The sequence below is a fragment of the Canis aureus genome, chromosome 26 (assembly GCF_053574225.1).
Source record: "Canis aureus isolate CA01 chromosome 26, VMU_Caureus_v.1.0, whole genome shotgun sequence".
NCBI lineage: Eukaryota > Metazoa > Chordata > Mammalia > Carnivora > Canidae > Canis > Canis aureus.
In genome coordinates, this window is record NC_135636.1 from 31,433,069 (window position 1) to 31,453,372 (window position 20,304).

Below are 20,304 nucleotides of genomic sequence, written 5' to 3' on the forward strand. Positions count from 1 at the left end.
TTCACTCAGTGATGTCTTAGTGATCCTTCTCTAGCATTTCCAGTTGTCTCATGCTTTTTAATAACTGTATATTCCATGGTGTAAATGTACTATCATTTATGTAAACAGTCTCCTGTAGATGGGTATTTGGGTTGTTTCCAGTGGTTTGTTATTTTCATTCCCATTTTACAGCTGGGAAAGCCATGATTCAGAAAAGGAAGTGATTTGTAGATATTACCAAAGCAATTGTGGGCATCTGTAGGCATTGCTCAGCTACAGAATCAAAGTAAAAAAGGAAGAGTTGATTGACTCCTGAATTACAGAAAAGAAGAAGCCATCTAGGCACCTGTTTTCTTGCCCTGCTAAGTGTCTTTCCAGTTGACTTACATTCTGCTAACATTGCCAGATGATTGATGTGTAATTAAATAACTGTTTGTTGAAGGATTTTAAATCTGTCTTCCCTGCTTAGATGATAATCTCTGTTAGGACAAGGGCGATGTTTTCCTCACTCCTGGATCCCTAGCAAGTACTATACTCCTAGCAAGCCCCGGGTACACATTAGGTGCTCAATAAATCCTTGTTGAATGAAAGAACAAATGGGCCAGGATTGTGCGTGGTTAAGACACTGGGCTCAGAGGCCTGGGTTTGAATCCTGACCCTGATAGTTATTAATTGTGCAAACCAAGACCCATCTCTCAACTTCTCTCTCAGTTTTCTCAGCTGTGAAGTGGAAACTCTCCCTTGGGGGTGGGGGTGGGGGGGTGTGCTGCGGGGAAGGAGGATGGAGTGAGTGAATGCAGGCCAAGCATCCATCACAGGGCCCTGTACACAAGGGAGGGCTCTGCCGTTTCTCTCAGCTTCTTTCAGCGTCATGCACTGCAAGGAAATTGTGATGAGGGAACTGAAAAATCTTCAAAGAGGAGGGCATTTGAGCTGAGCACTGAAAGAGAAATAAGATTCCAGCTTCTGTGGCGAGTGCCAGATCTCTTTACTGAGTTCATCCAACTACAAAATGGATATGATGACACCCAGTTTCTGTCTCCCTCTGAGGAGATGTTCTGGCTTAAAGTCCCTCAAGAGGAAGATACCACACAATTAAAAGACACCATTATTATTCAGCTGGAAAAGTGCCTTCACAGGACAAGTGAGCTAATCCCTGCCAAATACGATTCTGCTTGTGCTGTGTGTAATTGAATATTTAGTGTGGATTTAACCCGGGGAGCCAACTGTGCTGTTGGTTAGAGTCAAGTTTAATGGGGCACTTAATAAACACGGAGGTAATTAATATCATCCAGATGCTAGATGCATGTGAAGTTTGTGCTGCTTCTATGAAGCATTTCAGAGAGATGAAGTTCTGGACTCACTCCTTGTGGGGAATTGGAAGTGCAAGCCCTGGCTTAGGTCTTTGCTTCTGTTGTAATCTCCTTCTGGAGAGTGAATGCCACTTACTCTGGGATGCCTTTGGTGATTGTCAAAGGTCTGATGCTTCTCCTTTTTAGAACTTCTCTGATGAGCTCTCCTTTGTAGGACTCAAAATATCCTATTGTATTAGTTTGTGTCTATGTCTCTCTCCCCTACCAGAGCCCAAGATCTTGTCCCCAGTGTTTACCTGACATGCAGTTGGTACTCAATGAATGTCTGCTGAATAAAACTTTTCAGGTTTCAGGACTGTGGGAGATCTTGGGTCTCAAGACCAAGTGAGAGTGTCTGTTTTTTTCTGGGATATGCACGTTGATGTTCACATGTAATTTCTCTTCTGATGGATATTCTGTTTGCTGACCTCTCTAATGAGCCCAGCATTGGAATGTGAACCTCTCCTCCTTGTAGTAGACTGGCTCCTGGAAAATCCTAGAGCACAGGAATAGGACTCAGACACCTTGTGTTTCTAGACCTCTGAGAGTAGAATCCAGTCCTGAGTTCATACCTTGTAGAAAGCAAGAGAAGAACAGGTCTTGTCAAAGTTGGTTACCTGCTACAAGGCTCTTGGAGGCCCAGAGAAAGAGTCTGGGATGTGATGAATCTCCACTGCTATTTGGGCTCTGCTGCCTCTGAGAGAAACATGTCCTTGGCCTTTCTGGCATGAGGAAGATGTCCAGATCACCTAAGGAAAGTGGACCCTTGTTTTGGTCCTGTGTCTTGGATTTATCCGGATCTGCCTCACTCAGCATTCTTGGTTTCACACCAGAGCTGAACCTAAGGCAGAAGGAGGTAATGAAACACTGCAGAACCGGACTCAGGCAGGAACCACCCAAAGCCAAGTGGCTAACATCCTGCCGCTAGAGCCTCCTGTTCTGAACAAGGTCCCCAAATCTGGACTCACCATGGTCTCTGACTGACCTTTACAGCTGGAATTTCTACTTCCAGATTAAATCTGGGGTGGGTATGTCCAGTATTCATGCTCTAGCAGGAACTGAGGTAAGAATGTGTTCACTTCATCCATCTGCCTTCATCCATAGGGAGAGAGGAGACTGCCTCTTCCTGTTTCTGTTTCTTGAGATTCCCCCAAATGAGAGTTGGGCAGCCAAACTGACAAATGCCAAGTCCCCCCCTCCACTCCACAAACTCTATATTCTCTCCTGTTACCCTTCAGAAGGGCTCCATCTCCTGGGCTCAGTTAGTCACTCAAAAAACATTCACTTGTGCCTCCAGGTACCAGGCAGTGTACTAGGTGCTGGGAGAAGGCATGAGCAAAGGAAACAGAAGTTACACTCTCTTGGGGAAGAGACAGATAATGATTACGCAAGCAAATAAGACAGTTACAGACCGTGGTAATGCCCTAAAAGAAGCAGGCAGGGAGCTGTGATAGAAAGTAAGAGAGGTCTCCTAGAGAATTTCTGTTATCTATACCTCCAAAATTAGTAGCTTAAAGTACTCATTAATTTAGCTCATGATCTTGTGGGTCAGGAATCCGGAAAAGGCTGGGCTGGGAGCTTCATCTCTGCTCCACGTAGTGTCAGCTAAAGTGTCTGGGGCTGGAGAATCCACCTCCAAAATGGCTTCTCGGGCAGCCCGGGTGGCTGAGCGGTTTAGCGCTGCCTTAGCCCAGGGCAGGATCCTGGAGACCTGGGATCGGGTCCCGTGTCGGGCTCCCTGCATGGAGCCTGCTTCTCCCTCTGCCTGTGTCTCGGCCTCTCTCTCTTTCTCTCCTCTCTGCGTTTCTCATGAATGAATGAATAAATAAAATCTTAACAACAACAACAAAAACAAGAAACAAAATGGCTTCTCTTTTGCCCCAAATTTTGTAGTGGAAAAATTCAAATTTATAAAAAAGCTAAAAGGATTGTACAGCAAACGCTACACTTACCACCTAGATGGTACACTTAACATTTTCCCATCATTGCTTTATCTCAGATCTGTCCATCGCTCCACCTCTCCCAGATGGCTTCTTCATTCCCTGATCTGGTGTCTGATGTTCCTTGGATTCCCTTCCTCCGTGTGGTTTGGACTTCTCACAGCTCACTGATCTCAGGCTGCTCACCCTTCTTACGTGGCTGACTTCCAGGCCAGGCGAGTGCCATGCCTGAGGCTGACACAGTTCCTTCCACAGTATGCTGCTGGTCAAAGCAGCCATGGGCAGAAGAGCTTCTGGGGTGGCAATACTGCTGGAGCCATCTGTAGAAAAAACAACTAGCTAGAAAGGGGGGTCGGGGGGGCCCTTTCTGAAAAGGTGGTATTTGGGCTGAGCCCTGAGGGATGAAAATGAGCCTGATTTGTGAAAAACCAGGAGGGGAGAGCATTCCAGGCAGAGACCGACAAAGGCAAAGGCTCAGAGGTAGAAAAGCAAGTCTTGCACCTCAAGTTTTCTTTTCCCATATTTGATCCAGCCCATTTATCTGGAACACACATTGAACCGCTTCCCTCATGAAGCCTTCTCAGATACCTCAGTCCCTGTGGATCCTTCCTCTCTTCCTGGGGGACTCATGCCTGGAGCGTCCATCTGGCTGGGACAGGTTGGCTGGGTAGTGCACTGGTTATGCCTGTAGCCTCTGGGAGGCTTTGGGAAGTTGCTTAACTTCTCCAGCCCTAGGATTCTTTACTTGTAAATGAGCATAATTACAGCTGCCTTGTAGGCTTGCTGGCAGGAGAATATTGATGTATGTAAAGTGCTTGGCACTTAGTGAATACGCAATAAATGGGAGCTATAATTAATAATTACAAACCAGTTTACGCTGTCATGTGTTCATCTAGTTTAGAATTTTTTTTCAGAGCAGAAACCATATCATTTTCAACTTTTTCTTTCATGCTGTGAGCAGTGTGCCTTGCATAGATATCATGGGTAGGAGCAAGTGTGGCACAGAGCTCTTCGCCTTGCTGTGGTGCTAATAGAGCCACGTAGGGCACAGAGATGAGCAAGACTCAGCTGGAGCCTTCCAGGAGCTTCCAGAGATAGAGAAAGTTAGCCATGCTTATAGCAGCCACACTGGGGATCTTTTACATTTGGACACAGAGTAACAGGTTTCAAAGCACCTGTGCATCTGTAGTAGTTTGCTAGGCCTCCATAAAAAAGTACCACAAACTGAGTGGCTTAAACAACAGATATTTACTTTTTCACAGCTCTGGAGACTAGGAATCTGAAATCAAAGCTGAGGGTTGTGAGGAAGAATCAGCTTCATGGCTTTCGCCTAGCTTCCGGTGGTTTGCTGGCAATCTTTGTTATTCCTTGGTGTGTAGAAGCATCATGCTGATCTCCACCTTTATCTTCACATGTCATGCTCCCTGGGTGGAGATCTATGCCCAAATTTCCCCTTTAAATAAGGACACCAGTCAGATTAGTGCCCATATTAATCACCTCATTTTATTTTTTATTTTTAAGATTTTATTTATTTATTCATGAGAGACAGAGAGAGAGGCAGAGACACAAGCAGAGGGAGAAGCAGGCTCCATGCAGGGAGCCTGACGTGGGACTCGATCCCAGGTCTCCAGGATCATGCCCTGAGCAGAAGGCGGTGCTAAACCGCTGAGCCACCCAGGCTGCCCCAATCACCTAATTTTAACTTGATTACCTCTATAAAAAAATCATACCTTCATGTATGATTATATTCTGAGCTACTAAGGATTGGGACTCCAACATAACCTTTTTTTTTTTTTTTTTTAAGGCAGAAGACGTAGCTTTCTATTCCCATCCAATTTTATTTATTTATTTTTAAGATTTTTATTTACTTATTTAACAGAGAGAGTGAGAGAGCATAAGCAGGGGGTAGTAGCAGCAGAGGGAGATGGAGAAGCAGGTTTCCCCGCTGAGCAGGAAACTCGATGCAGGGCTCCATCCTAGGACCCTGAGATCGTGACCTGAGCTGAAGGCAGATGCTTAACTGACTAAGCCACTCAGGGGCCCCTCCAACATAGCTGTTTTTGGGAGGAGATATAATTCAACACATAAGACAGAGAGGGTCTGTCTCCCATGACCCTCCTCATCCCCATCCCACAGTGAGTCCCTTTAAGGGCAAGTACCAACTCTTATTCTACATTCCTGTACCCTTCAGGCTTGAGCTTCTCTTCCCTTCTTATGCCCCAAGCCTTTCCCACAGCCTTTCCACCTCCCACCATGCGGTTTCCTCCCTCTCCTTGCCTGGCAAATGCTATTCATTCTTCTTAGTTTAAATGTTACCTTCACAGAGAGGCCTTCCCTGATCACCCTATCTTGATTGTATCCCCTACCTTATTTTCTCATGGTTTCCCCTCCTTCCCAACACATCTCCTGATTCATATACATTTCTCTGTGTGATTGACTAATGGAGGTGTCAGACATGAATTCCTACTCTGTAAGCACAGTGAGGGTGGGGACCCACCTGCCAGCCACGGTCTTCCCAGTTCCATAGTACATGATCCAGGGCAGAAACTCCATAACTATCTGAATGAATAAATGAATGCTACATTTTCTATCTCCCATTCCACCTCACATAGCATGGAGTTAGTGGACGTTGTCTGAATTATAATTATTTTAGAATCCTCTAAGAGGGAGCTTTTTTTTTTTTTAAAGACTTTATTCATGAGAGACACAGAGAGAGGCATAGATATAGGCAGAGGGAGAAGCAGGCTTCCTGAGGGGAGCCCGATGTAGGACTAGATCCCAGGACCCCAGGGTCATGACCTGAGCCAAAGGCAGATGCTCAACCACTGAGCCACCAGGTGCCCCTAAGAGTGAGCTCCTTGGGGGTAAGATTTGGTTTCAATTCTTTTTTGGATCTCTGCCATCCAGCCCCTCCTCTGCGAGCTGCCGAGTGAGAGTTCTCTATGTTGCATGACAAAGGACCCTGAAAATAGGGGCTTAAAGCAGTAACGTTTATTATTTCACAGTTTCACTGTATCTCCAGTAACTAACCCAGAGCACAGAGTACGGCACTGTTAATTTTCTGGGTTTTTTTCTCAAGTACGTTCTGTGCCCACGACTCGGAGATCAAGGGCCGCGTGCTGTACCCCGACATCCCCGCCCCCGGCCCCGGCCCGCCCGGGGTGAAGGCCTGGAACGAATTCTAATCATGCGCTTCCGTCTGAACGCTGAGAATTCTTATTTGCGTCCCCTCTTTGCAGGCTCCTAGCTCAGGGTCTACCATAGAATTAAAGCGCCTGTAGACGTCTACTAACCGTCTGCTGAAATGGGCTCTGACACAAAGGGCCTTTGAAACTCCGGGGAGGTCTGTTCCCGCAGCCCCAGGCCCCTCCCGCTCAAACCCCCCGAGTTGGGACAAAGGCCGGAGCCCTAGCAACGCGGGAGGAGCTGGACCGCGGGTTGCTACTGCGTCACTTCCGGGATCTGCGGCGGGAACCACTTCCGGGGGAGCGGCCCGGCGGCGCGGGAGGTGAGTGCGGCAGCGCGGCGGCGGCGGCGGCGGCGGCGGCGGCGGCGGGGCCCGGGCTGGGCTCGGGCTGGGGCTCGGGCGTCGGGGCGGGGCGGGGTCGCGGGGCGGCGGGAGCGGACGCCGGCTTGGGCTTGGGCTCGGGCTCGGGCGCCGCGGCCCGGCTGCCCCCGGCGGCGCGGCTCGGCCGGGCCCGGGGACGCCGTGCGCGCGGCGAGAATAACTTCCCGGGGCGCTCGCAGGAAGTTACTTGCGCGAGGGAATTGGTGGCCCCGGGGGGGTGGGGGAGGTGGGGAGCGAGGGCCTCGCCGGTGCCGCCCGGCGCGTTCGCTCGGATCCCGGGCCGGAGCCGGGCGCTCCCTCCCACCTGCGGAGCGGCAGCCCCCGCCCCCGCCCCGGGGTCAGTCTGGCCGGAGTTGGCCTCCAGAGTGGGCTCCCAAGTGCTGTGTCGTCGTGGGCCTTCCCTGGTGGTCTCCTCGGTTCTCAGTTTCCTCCCTTGTAAAATGGGCGCATAGGCTTGTGGTGAGGATTAAATGAGATGGTGAAGGCGAAGCGCTGAAGTGCACAGTGCATGTTTATTGTAATGAGCCAATGTTGATCTTAGTTAATCTTAGCTAACGTCCGTGCTTTATTCGCTTTTGCTCAGCGTCCCCCGATGTCCTTTTATTTTTATTTTTTAAAGACTTTATTTATTCACGAGAGACAGAGAGAGAGGCAGAGACACAGGCAGAGGGAGAAGCAGGCTCCATGCAGGGAGCCCGACGTGGGACTCGATCCCAGGACTCCAGGATCACGCCCTGGGCTGCAGGCAGGCGCTAAACTGCTGCGCCACCCGGGGATCCCCCAGTCCCCAGTGTGCTTTAAAAAAAAAATAAAAAGATTTTATTTATTCAAGAGGCAGAAACATGGAGGGAGAAGCAGGCTCCCCCCTGGGAACCCCATGCAGAACTCCCATCTCGGGACCCTCCCCCAGTGTCCTTTATCTGCTCCAGGATCCTGTCCAGGATACATTACATTTAGTCGCGTGCCTCTCTCTCTCTGTTTTTAAGATTTTATTTATTCATGAGAGACACAGACGGAGGGAGAAGCAGGCTCCATGCAGGGAATCCGACGTGGGACTGGATCCCGGGCCTCCAGGATCACGCCCTGGGCTGCAGGCGGCGCTAACCGCCGAGCCACCCAGGGATCCCCTAGTCGCATCTCTTTAAGGTTCCTCTTGGCTCTGATGGTTTCCCAGACTTTGCTTGTTAGAGCAACTTGGCAGTTTTGAGTAAAATGATCCTCAGTTGAGATTTGTCTGATGTATTTTCGCATGATTAGTTGGGAGTTGGGAGTTTTGGGGTAGAAAACCACAGAGGTAAAGTACCATTCTCATCACATCAAGGGTACATGCTATTAGTATAAATTGTCACTGTTGATGTTAACCTTGGATCACTAGCTTGGGGTAGTCGAGTTTTTCCACTGTAAAATTTCTTCCTTTTCTCCCCTTTCCCATGTTGTACTCTTGGAATAAAATCATTTCAATACAGCCCGCACTTAAGAATGTGGAATCAGGGATCCCTGGGTGGCGCAGCGGTTTGGCGCCTGCCTTTGGCCCAGGGCGCTATCCTGGAGATCCGGGATCGAATCCCACGTCGGGCTCCCGGTGCATGGAGCCTGCTTCTCCCTCTGCCTGTGTCTCTGCCTCTCTCTCTCTCACTGTGTGCCTATCATGAATAAATAAAAAAATAAAAAAAAATAAATAAAAAAAAGAATGTGGAATCATGCTCCACACTTAAAGGCGGAGTATCTACATAAATTATGTGGAATTCTCCATGGGAAATTTGTCAACTCTCCCCCATTTATTTATTTACCTGTTCAATGATTTAGATCAGTATGGGCTCAGATATTTATTTTCATACTTTGGGTTATAATCCAGTAGTACTGTATTTTATTGCTCACACTGTTCCAGCTTTGGCCATTGGGCACTCTATCCCTTTGACATGTCCCAGCAAATGTGTTTTTTTTTTTTTTTTGAACATTTTCTGCTCAGGCTCATCTTGTATATTTCGTGCCTCCGTCCTAGAATGAACCATTTCTTCAGCACCTTGGTTCCTTTTGTTGGAGAATGTATTAAATGCCAAGACCTGGTTGTTAGGTGTGATCATTGCTACTGGGATGCCCATGCCTCTAGGTCCTCAGTGCAAGAACAGATGTGTGTATACTAACCTGTATATATACACATATCTATAAATACTTCCCTGTGTTGCCACCTGTATCTATATTAAGCTAAATATGAGTTCCTAGAGATAGCTGCAACTCTCATCAATTCCACATGGATCATTCTAGCCTCCTCTGGCTTATCTGTAACCTCCTACTCCATCTGTGACTAATCTAACTCCCACCATCTACCATCCATTTACTCAGTTGTTCAATTTCAGTATACATATATAGTGGTTTCAAAATTGTTAACCTCTGTCGCCTGTGGGAAGTAACTATCAGGTAGAGTGTATTGTACATGTGTACTTCCTTTTACCTTTAGTCCTACAAACTCCACTCATTTTCATAGTTAACTAGGTTGGCACCTGATAGCCCCCTCCCCCCTCCTTTCAACTACTATTTTTGTAAAGATTTTACTCATTTGAGAGAGGGAGGAAGGGAGGGAGCACATGCACATGAGCAGGGGGAGCAGCGGGGGAGGGGCAGAAGCAGATTCCCTGGTCTGGACCCTGGGATCTTGACCAAGCTGAAGACAAAGACTTAACTGAGAGGCTGGGCCACACACATCCTGCCCCCACCCCAGCCCTGTGAAGTTATTTAATACATTTGTAATACATTTAGATTCAGAATGTCACATTCTTTGTACCATCCTGGGATACTTTGACCTCTGAAATGATTTTTTTTTAACATTTGCATACATTAAATTTTACTCTTTGTGTTGTAAAGTTCTGTGGGTTTTGATAAATCCTTAATATCTTCTATTCACCATTACAGTATCATACAGAATATGATCCCTTTGACCTTCAATCCCTTTGACCTTCAGGGATTATGTTTAACTTCTTTCTTTCGGATTTTACTTCAGCAGTGCCATTAGCTCTCTGCAAAATATATCCATATCCCCAGAACTTATCATCCCCCACTGCTGCCACCTGGGTGCAGGCATGTCTTTTTGACTGTTTCAGCAGCCTCCTGCCTGACTGGTCTACGCTGTCCCAGGTCCCACTCTTGTACCCCTGCAGTCTTTTCTCAACAGGATAGCCAGAGGGACCATTTAAAAATGAGTCAGACCCTGCCATCTTCTTTGCTAAGTACCTTCAAGAGTCTTCCCTTTTACTCAGGGGAGAAACCAAAAGGCTTTATAGTATGGCCTCCTGGCCCTACACAGCTTGTTTCCTTTCTTGTTCTTCTTGATCATAAAGCTCATTACTGCTTCAGGACCTTATTCCCACTGTTCCTCCAGTGGGTATTTAAATGACTTTTCCTGTGCTTTCTTTTTGGCTCTGCTGAAATGTTACCTTCTCAAAGAGGCCTTTCCCTCACCACCTCATACCAAATCATACTCCTTTATATTTTCCCATAATACCCAACTCTGACATTATAATCCATGTGTATGTGTGTGTGAGTACCCCCATTTGGATGAGAACTCCGTGGCAGAAGTAAGAATAACCCTTGACACACAGTAGGTGCTCAATAAATATGTATCCAATGAATGAATGTCTCAGACCACTAGTGTCTGGCATTCAGGGATGAGCCTCAAGGATTTTAATAACCTTATGAAATTATTTGTTATGTTTGGTAATAGATGAGGAAGTATTTTGTATTAAATTCTGGCAGGGGTATGAGATTTCCCCAATGTATGAAAACCTCTGCTTGGGCAGCCCCGGTGGCTCAGCGGTTTAGCGCCGCCTGCAGCCCGGGGTGTAATCCTGGGGACCTGGGATGAAGTCCCACGTCAGGCTCCCTGCATGGAGCCTGCTTCTCCCTCTGCCTGTGTCTATGCCTCTCTCTCTCTCTCTTTCTCTCTGAATAAATTTTAAAAAAATCTTAAAAAAAATAAAGGCTCTTTAAAAAAAAAAAGAAAACCTCTGCTCTTAAAGCAAGTCTGGTGTGCTGTAGGCTAGAGACACCGCAGGATAGCTCTGCCTCGACTCACTGGGAAAGCCTAGGCAAGCCCCATGCTTCTCCACTCCTACTCCTCATTGTTAAATGAGGCGGTTGAGGCTTCTGTTCTTGCTTTCCAGGTGGGATACAGGCAGAGGCTTCATCATTCACCAAATATCTGAGTCAGGCCCTGGAACAAACTCGGGGTGGGCCCAGGGCCCCTGCTGTCCAGGGCCTTAGAGTGGAGCAAGTAAAAAACATTAGACTCCAGACTCCTTATTTCTCAAATAATAAGAAATATGTTTGAATTTTGGCTCAGAACACACATACTTGGATGTAAATAGATGTAACTGAAAAAAAGCTTCAGGATACAATACTGATCCTTACTAATTGGATTTTTTTCCTTCCTTCCTAATGTGATCTTTCTTTCTTTCTTTCTTTCTTTCTTTCTTTCTTTCTTTCTTTCTTTCTTTCTTTCTCTCTCTCTCTCTCTCTCTCTCTCTCTCTCTCTCTCTCCCTCCCTCCCTCCCTCCCTCCCTCCCTTCTTCCCTTCCTCCCTCTACCCCCTACCTACACCAGTGGGTGGAAGGAGGTGAGGGCAGGGACAGAGAGGGAGAGAGAGAATCCTTAGGGAGGCTCTGTACTCACAGTGCAGAGCCTCATGCAGGGCTCCATTTCAGTTCCCTGAGCTCATGACCTGAGCTGAAATGAAGAGTCAGGCGCTTAACCCACTGAGCCACCCAGGCGCCCCACTAATGTGATATTTTCTATTGTCATTTATTTAAATCAAGTGTTGGCTAATGAAGTTAAGGAAAAAATGCTTCTTGTAGCCCCCTAAGTGGTTTCCACGGCTCACTGATGGGTCACTGCCTGCATTTTGAAAACCACCGACCTAATGGGGAAGCTCTCAAGCTCTGGAGGAGCCAATCAGTTTGAAGCTTGACTTTACCATTCATCAGCCACCTGGTCCCTGGGCAGGGCACATAACCTCTCCCAGTCAGTTTCCTTGTCTTCGTTAGTAAAACCCACCTCCCCAGGTGGTTGCAACGTGAACCAGATGCGAGGTGTGGTGCACATCTGGCAAACGATTGCTTGTTGCTGCTGCAACCATGGCGGGGGGTGGGGGGGCGGTGGGGTGACAGCCTGGCACAGGCACAGGGAGTCTGAGGGCAACCGCCTCCCACTTGAGATCTGAAGGATGAGTAGGACTCATGTGACTTCTGTACTTAGGAATTGAAGACCCAGAAACACTGGCAGGAAGGCTGGGAAGTCAAGCACAGGGGTGTAGAGAAAACTAGGTAAGCGTTCTAGAGCATACATAATCTGTGTCAAGCAGATTTTTTCACAGTCACCCTCCCATTACATCTATGCTATCCTATATAGAAGCCTTTGCTTGAACAGCGACGATTCACATCTTCCTAGCCTTTTTTGATCTTTGGCCAACAAAATCAGTTCATACATGGTTGCAGTCACAGTGTTCCTGTAATTGTTGTCTCTTCAGCAAATGTTATTTCGCCAAGACTTTCCACTGACCTGATATGCATCGTTTATACTTGCCATCTTAAGGGGGAATATGCCATGATGTGCGGTAATTGGGTTAACTGACTCTTTATTGTTGGACACTTCAGTTGCTTCCTGTTTTTCACTATCATGAATAGCACTACTGTGAATTTTTTTGTACCTGAAGCCTTTTTTCTTGTTTTGAATTGTTTCCTTACTGTAAATTCTAGGAAATGAGTTATTCAGTCAAAGGATATAATCACTTTTATGGCTCTTGTTATATATGGCCTTATTGCCACTAAAAAGCTTAAATGCATTATTGCTTTGAATAGATATTATTGTTTGGCTCATGAGAATATCAAGACTCCAAAGTGTAGCTACTTGCTGATAGAATCAGGCTTTTTGCCCCCATGCCCAGGCCCAGTTTTTTTGTATTTCAAATATTCATAACAGTGTTGTTGTTAGTAACACTAGTTAATCTAAGTATTGATAAGTTCAGTAGGCTTGTTAACAGCATGAAGCTTGGGACCAAGGGCATTTTTAAAATTGCGTACTTTAGGGGTTCCTGGGTGGCTTAGTCGGTTAAACCTCCAACTCTTGATTTCTGCTCAGGTTGTGATCTCAGGGCCATGGGATCAAGCCCTGCATGACCCACACTCAGCAAGGAGCCTGTTTATCCCTCTCCCTCTGCTCTTTCCCCTGCTCATGCTCTTTGTCTCAAATAAATAAAATATTTTAAAAATTTTTCAAAAAATGTATAGTTTGTGAGCTGCAACTGAAAAAAATGAGAGCGCCTTCTTATACCTTGGTGTTCACATGATGGTGCCCTGGCAGGGCTGCACATTTCCTCCAGAGAAGCTGTTCTCGTGGCTGCCCTGGAATTCACTTCAGGGCCAGTTCATGAGCCACCCCAAACAATCTGCCTGTGTCTGAGCGTCATACCTTGTATTTGACCAAAAATGGTATTCCTGAGCTTGAGGCCCCACCTGATTCACCACACTTGGAACCAGATGATGTTGGGTTCTTTCCAGAAGTCAAATCCTTCCTGAGAAGATGAAGATCTGCCAGCTCTGAGGATTTTAAAAGGGCCCTCAGGCTTGGAAGGTGGCTCCCAAAGAAAGCAGAAATGATGTGAAAGTAGCCACCCTGTTGGCACAGGCATGTAACCTTCCTAAGTGTCCAGGTCAAAAGGGACACAGTACTTATTTGCATAAGTCCCACTCTACTTACTGAGAAGGTCACTTTACTATCCTTTAGTCACTATTCTGATAATGGTGCAAAGCAGTGAAAGATCCTAGAAACTTCTCTTTAGCCCAGGGTTATGCTAGGGAATACAATGCAGGCCATGTGTATAATTTTACATTTTCTAGTAGCCACATGTAAAAAGTAGAAAAAAGGGGCGCCTGGGTGGCTCAGCAGTTGAGCGTCTGCCTTCGGCTCAGGGCGTGATCCTGGGGTCCTGGGATTGAGTCCCATGGACGGGCTCCCTTCACGGAGCCTGCTTCTCCCTCTGCCTGTGTCTCTGCCTCTCTCTCTCATTTTGTCTCTCATGAATAAATAAATAAAATCTTAAAAAAAAAAAAAGAAAAAGTAATTTTTTTTCATTGTGGTAAAATGTATATAACAAAATTTACCGTTTTAACCATTTTCTTCCATTTTAACCATTTTTAAGTGTATTCAGTGGCATTCACAGGGGTGTCTAACCATCATTACTATCTCCAGAAGTCTTGCAGCATCCCAAACTGAAACTGTCCCCATTAAAAACTAAGTCCTGTTTCCCAACCCCCAGCCTCTGCTAACCTATCTCCACACTTGATCTTAGTCAAAAGGCCAAGAAGCAGTCTGCTAACCTATCTCCTAGTTTCTGGCTCTTTCTAGTTTCTGGTTTCTTTGCCTATTTAGGTACCTCTTACAAGTGGCATCAAACAACATTTGCCCTTTTGCGTCTGGCTTATTTCACTTAGCATCATCAGGGCTCATCCATGTTTTAGCAGGTGTCAGAATTTCACTCCTTTTAATAGCCAAATAGTATTCCTTTGTATATATGCCTCACATTTTATTGATCCATTCATCTGTTGATGGGCTCTTGGTTGTTTCCATCTTTTGGCTGTTGTGAATGCACCTCTGAACACTGGTGTACACCTTGTATCTGTTCAAGCCCCTGCTCTCTGCTCTTTGGGGGTATATACCTAGGAGTGCAGTTGCCCTATCATATGGTAATTCTGTGTTTAACTTTTTGAGAAACGACCAAATTGTTTTCTAGTTTGTATTTTCACCCTCTTGATAGTGTATAGTGTCTTTGGGTATACCAATTTTTAAATTCATCCTGATGAAGTCCAATTCTTTTTTATTTTGTTGCTTTTTTTTTGTTCTTTTTTATTTTGTTGCCTGTACTTTTGGTGTCCCATGTAAGAAATCATTGCCAAATCCAGTTTCATGAAGATTTTTCCCTGTGTTTTCTTCTGGGAGTTTTATAGTTTGAGCTCTTAAGTTTAATTTTTTTTTTTTAAGATTTTATTTATTCATGAGAGACACAGAGAGAGGCAGAGACATAGGCAGAAGGAGAAGCAGTCTCCATGCAGGAAGCCTGATGTGGGACTTGATCCCAGGACTCTCAGATCACAACCTGAGCCAAAGACAGACACTCAACCGCTGAGCCACCCAAGTGTCCCTTAAGTTTAGCTCTTTGATTCATTTTTGCGTACATCTTTGTATACGGTATAAGGTTCCAGCCTCATTATTTTGCATGTAGATGTGCAGTTTTCACAGCACTATGTGTTGAAAAGACTGTTCTTCCACATTGAATGATGCTGGCACCCTTATTTGAAAATCAGTTGACTGTGTGTGTGAGGATTTATTTCTCAGTTCTCTATTTCATTAGTCTATATCCTTATCTCAGTACAATACCGTTTTGCTTTCTGTAGCTTCTTAGTAAGTTTGGAAATCAGAAAGTAAATCTTCCGATTTTGTTTTTAAAGATCAGGTGAAATTAATAATACAACTTAATCCAGTATATCATTTCAACATGTAATCAATATAAAAAATCATTAATGAGATATTGTACATTTTATGTTCCTCCTATGTCCTAACTTGCGTGCATAATTAATTTAACAACCTTCTTAGTTTGGACCAGCTGTATTTCAACTCTCAACCACATGTGGCTCATGGCCACCATATTGAACAGCTCAAAAAAAAATTTTTTTTAAGATTTATTTATTCATGAGAGACACACAGAGAGAGAGGCAGAGACATAGGTAGAGGGAAAAGCAGAATCCATGCAGGGAGCCCAATGTGGGACTCAATCCCAGGACTCTGGGATCACGCCCTAAGCCAAAAGGCAGATGTTCAACCACTGAGCCACCCAGGTGTCCCTGGACAGCTCGAATTTAGCAGGAAATTGTGGCACACATCTCTGAAAAAACAGAGGGCTTTGGAGTCAGGTGGGCCTGGTTCCAAAGTCAGTTTGCCACCCCCCCCCCCTTTTTTAAAGATTTTATTTATTTGAGAGAAAGAGAGCATGAGTGGGGGGCAGGGTGGGGCATAGGGAAAAGCAAACTTCCTGAGCGGGGAGCCTGATGCAGAGCTCAATCCCAGGACCCTGGGATCATGCCCTGAGCAGAAGGCAGCCACTTAACTGACTGAGCCACTCAGGCGCCCCAGTTTGCCCTTTTCTTGTTGGGGTGGGCAGAGGAGGCCACTTGTGGGTACTGTGGTAGAGGGGAAGAATTTGGTCATAACAGGGCAGGGGGACAGCAATAAAGAAGGCATGCTGGGGAGGTGACACTTGAGCTCAGCCTTGGAGGTTGAGTGGGGGCTTCACCAAGCAGTCAGAATGGAAAAGGGCATTCTTGGCAGAGTATGCAGCCTGGGCAGAGGCCCAGGATTTTGAAAGAGCCCATGCTTTTGGAGAACTACAGGCAGTTCTTTCAGCTCGACCAGGGTATTAGGAGTGGGGGCCATGGTGAAAGGAGAGGCTGGCTAAAGCTAGACCTGCTACCACTGGCCACTCCTGCCCCTGTCATTCATGTGCCCAGCATCTCTTACTTGGATTACTGTCAGTAGCCCCCTCACCGGCCTCCAAGTGTCTACTCTGCACCCCCTCACCTCACCCTTTAAAATGTAAGTCAGATAATGTCATCTCTCTCCTTAGAACCCCTCAGTGGCTTCAGTTAATCCAGAAATGACCTAGTGGGTCAGCCCACATTCCTCCCTGATCTTTCCTCCTTCTTGAGCACTCTTCTATGGCTATTTTGAACTCATTCCCCAGGGCCTCTACACTTTCTTTTCTCTCTGCCTGGATATGCCTGTTTCAGATATTCCAGTGGCTCACTCTCACACTTCGTACCTCTGCCACTCAATTCCCATCTCTTCAGAGAGCCCCTCTTGACACCCTATACAAAATAAAACAATGCCCTTCATAAGTTTTGTTCAAAACAGTTGTCACTAGCTGGCACAGCACATCTGGCAGAGGTTGTCGGCCTCTGCCCTGAGATGTAGGCCCCAAGAGAGCAGGCATTTGTCTTTTTTGCTCTGTCTTCAGTGCTTGTTCAGCAGGTATTTGTTGAATGAATAACTGGGTGAATAAATGAACAAATGAACGAAAACCTGAAACATAGCAGGCCTTCAAATGTGTGTTGATTAGAGACTTTTGTTGAAATGTTTGCCTTTACTTATTTTCCCTAACTTTGTATGTATGTATGTATTTATTTATTTATTTTTAAATTTTTATTTATTTATGATAGTCACAGAGAGAGAGAGAGAGAGAGGCAGAGACACAGGCAGAGGGAGAAGCAGGCTCCATGCACCGGGAGCCCGACGTGGGATTTGATCCCGGGTCTCCAGGATCGCGCCCTGGGCCAAAGGCAGGCGCTAAACCGCTGTGCCACCCAGGGATCCCTTTTTTTGTTTTGTTTTGTTTTGTTTTTGTTTTTTTTTAATCCTAACTTTGTATTTCTTTCTTTTTTTTTTTAAATTTTTATTTATTTATGATAGTCACAGAGAGAGAGAGAAAGAGAGGCAGAGACATAGGCAGAGGGAGAAGCAGGCTCCATGCACCGGGAGCCCGATGTGGGATTTGATCCCGGGTCTCCAGGATCGCGCCCTGGGCCAAAGGCAGGCGCCAAACTGGTGCACCACTCAGGGATCCCCTAACTTTGTATTTAGAAAAATTTCAAATATAGAAAAAAAGTTGAAAGAATAGTCCAATGACTGTCCATGTCCACTTGATTCAAGGACTGTTAATATCTTACTGCGTTTGCTTTATATATTCTTGCAAGTATGTGTATGTTTGTGCAAGTGGAAGAGTTTAAAAGCCAGTTGTAGAAACATGACACTTAACCTTTGTGTTTAGAAGTTGGCTCTGGAAAGTGGTGAATCAGAGGAGACCACAGGCAGCTGGTGGCCGAGGCCATGGCCTCCGACCTGGACTTCTCACCTCCTGAGGTGCCTGAGCCCACTTTCCTAGAGAACCTGCTGCGGTACGGACTCTTCCTGGGGGCCATCTTCCAGCTCATCTGTGTGCTGGCCATCATTGTACCTGTTCCCAAGTCCCATGAGGTGGTAAGTCCTTCCCTGTGAGCCTCTGCTCCTCAGACTGGGTTCTAGGTACTAAAAATAGATGCCATGGCAAAGAAGATCAGTTGGGACTATGCCAAATTCCTGCCTATTGGCATTGAACTATGTGACCAACACTTTATTTGTTCACACGTTAAGCAAATTTTTATTTACTGCTTACTACATGTCAGTCTATTGCAAGATGTAGTGTCCATCCTCGTGCAGCTTCAAGTCCTTGAGAGAAGGGCAGATATGAAGCAAATATGCATGTTTCCATGAGAAGCCCAGGGCACTGTGAGGGTGCATATCAAGGCGGGGAGGACCTGGTCTTACCTTGGGGCAGGGGAACTGAACTGCATTTGCAAGGACTCTACTTCAAGTAACTTAATGAAGGGGACTGTGGCCAGAGCACAGAAGGACATGATGAGAGTTGCAGCTAGAAGAGTGAGTCCCGGGGCCCAGAGGATTTTAAGTAAGAGACTGACATGATCAGATTGGCTTTTTGTTGTTTTGACTTTATTCTGTAGGTCTTTTTATTCTGTAGCATACTCCTTCCACTACCCTCCCTTTTCTCATGACATTGATTTGTTGGGGAAAGCAGGTCATTGTCATCTGTAGTATCCACATCCAGGATTTAGCTGATTGCCTCTGTGTAGTGTCATTTAACATGTTTCTCTGTTCCCTATATTTCCTGTCAATAGGAAATTCAATCTAGTTGCTTGAGTCAACTCAGATCAGGTTATTTGGTGAGAACACCTCATAGCTGGCGCTGTGGACTTCCTGCTATGTGTCACCAATGTGCATGTGGTGTCTGCTTATCACATATTTAGAGATGCTGGGATTGATCAGTGGGTTTAGGTGGTGTGAGCTGATGATCCCTCTATTCAAAATTTCCCACCAGTCTTTCTTGTGTTTTCAGCGTCCATTGCTGGGCTTCATTATTTCCTTCTGCATTTATTAGCTGGAATTCTTCAATGAAGACTTTTTCCTCATTGCCTATATGGTTATTCTGAAATGCTGTTCATAGTAAAGGCTGGATAAATGCTTGTTTTTCCCCCCTTTACAGTGAGCTTGGACTCTAGCAGTCTCCAATCTTGACCAATGAAGCTTTGATTTTCACATCATTTTTAACATATATATATATATATATATATATATATATTTACTTATATCTGTTTCTTTTTTTTAAAAGATTTATTTAAGAGAGAAAGAGTATGCATGTGTGCATGGGCACAGGAGAGTGGGGCAGGGGGAGAGGGAGAGAGAGTCTTAGCAGACTCTGTGCTGGGCATGAGTCAGATGCAGGGCTTGATCTCATCACCCTGAGATCATGACCTTAGCCAAAACCAAGTGTCAGGCCCTTAACCGACTAAGCCACCCAGGTACCCCTTGAATATATATTTTTATATATTTGATATGTTTTTAGATTTTTTTGTGCTCAAATGGTCTCAATGGGAGCCTCATCAAGTTGTGTGAAATAATGTCACCAGGGAAGTTCATTTGAGGCTCATTGCCTAGGACTTTTCTTAGGGATGGGTCACACAAGCACCCTCTGCTTATGGACCAGAACTCCAGGCTTCCAGAAGGAAAGCCGGTATTCGGCATAAACCATATTGTTTGGTTTAGGTGCAGTGAGTCACTCTTATCAGTTCTAGGAATTGTGAGAACCACCCAGAATCCAGTTTTCCAGGTGCCAGCCAAGGGCCAACCTTGCAAGTAGACTTTCCTAAAGATAGCAGGTTTTTTTTTTTTTTTTTTTTTTTTTTTTTTTATGTTGACTCTACTCCATACACTTAAAATATATTATAATTTTATTTTATTTTATTTTTTTAATATATTATAATTTTAAAATAACTACATTGTTTTTTACTACTGACAGTAAGACTCAAAATGAAATATAAGGTTTCTTTGTGGTTCTTTCTGGCCTAAAAATATGCCCCAGTAGGAATGTATGGTCAGAATACTGGGTTTAGTAATTCTTTTCTTCATATAGTTATATTCCCATTGTGATATACAGTTAGGCTAACTTGCTTCAACTTATTTTGAATTTTTAAGGATTTGTTTCCGTTTTGATTTAATTAAAAATTATGTAGAAATTTATGTATAATATTTCCCAAAGTCAAAATGATACAAGATACAAGTGTCTTTAGAAACAGAAGTCTCGGGATGCCTGGGTGGCTCAGGGTGTGATCCTGGGATCCAGGATCGAGTCCCACATCGGGCTTCCTGCATGGAGCCTGCTTCTCCTTCTGCCTGTGTCTCTGACTCTCTCTCTCTCTTTCTCTCTGTGTCTCTCATGAATAAATAAATAAAATCTTTAAAAAAAAAAAAAAGAAAAGAAACAGAAGACTCCTTTAATCTCAATATCCTCCACCTTAGTTCCTTCCTTACTCCA

General features: G+C 45.4%; 1 protein-coding gene and 1 long non-coding RNA gene across 4 annotated transcripts in view; one reads left to right on the top strand and one right to left on the bottom strand.

Annotated features, from left to right (window-relative positions):
* LOC144298313 (uncharacterized) lies at window positions 1-6,772 on the bottom strand. The gene is made up of 3 exons (XR_013365244.1): window positions 6,565-6,772; window positions 3,284-3,591; window positions 1-2,172 (listed from the first exon to the last, which is right to left on the bottom strand). It is a non-coding gene; the product is annotated as an uncharacterized LOC144298313 (long non-coding RNA).
* MANBAL (mannosidase beta like) overlaps window positions 6,629-20,304 on the top strand; it is a 25,977-nt gene continuing 12,301 nt past the window's right edge. The window contains exons 1-3 of one of the 3 annotated variants that reach the window (XM_077873106.1): window positions 6,761-6,779; window positions 12,087-12,154; window positions 17,707-17,915. In XM_077873106.1, coding sequence (XP_077729232.1) covers window positions 17,766-17,915 — 150 coding nt within the window. In that variant the 5' untranslated portion in view covers window positions 6,761-6,779; window positions 12,087-12,154; window positions 17,707-17,765. Of the gene's footprint in view, window positions 6,780-12,086; window positions 12,155-17,706; window positions 17,916-20,304 lie in introns of all 3 variants that reach the window. The other 2 variants (XM_077873105.1, XM_077873107.1) reach the window with 2 other exon arrangements.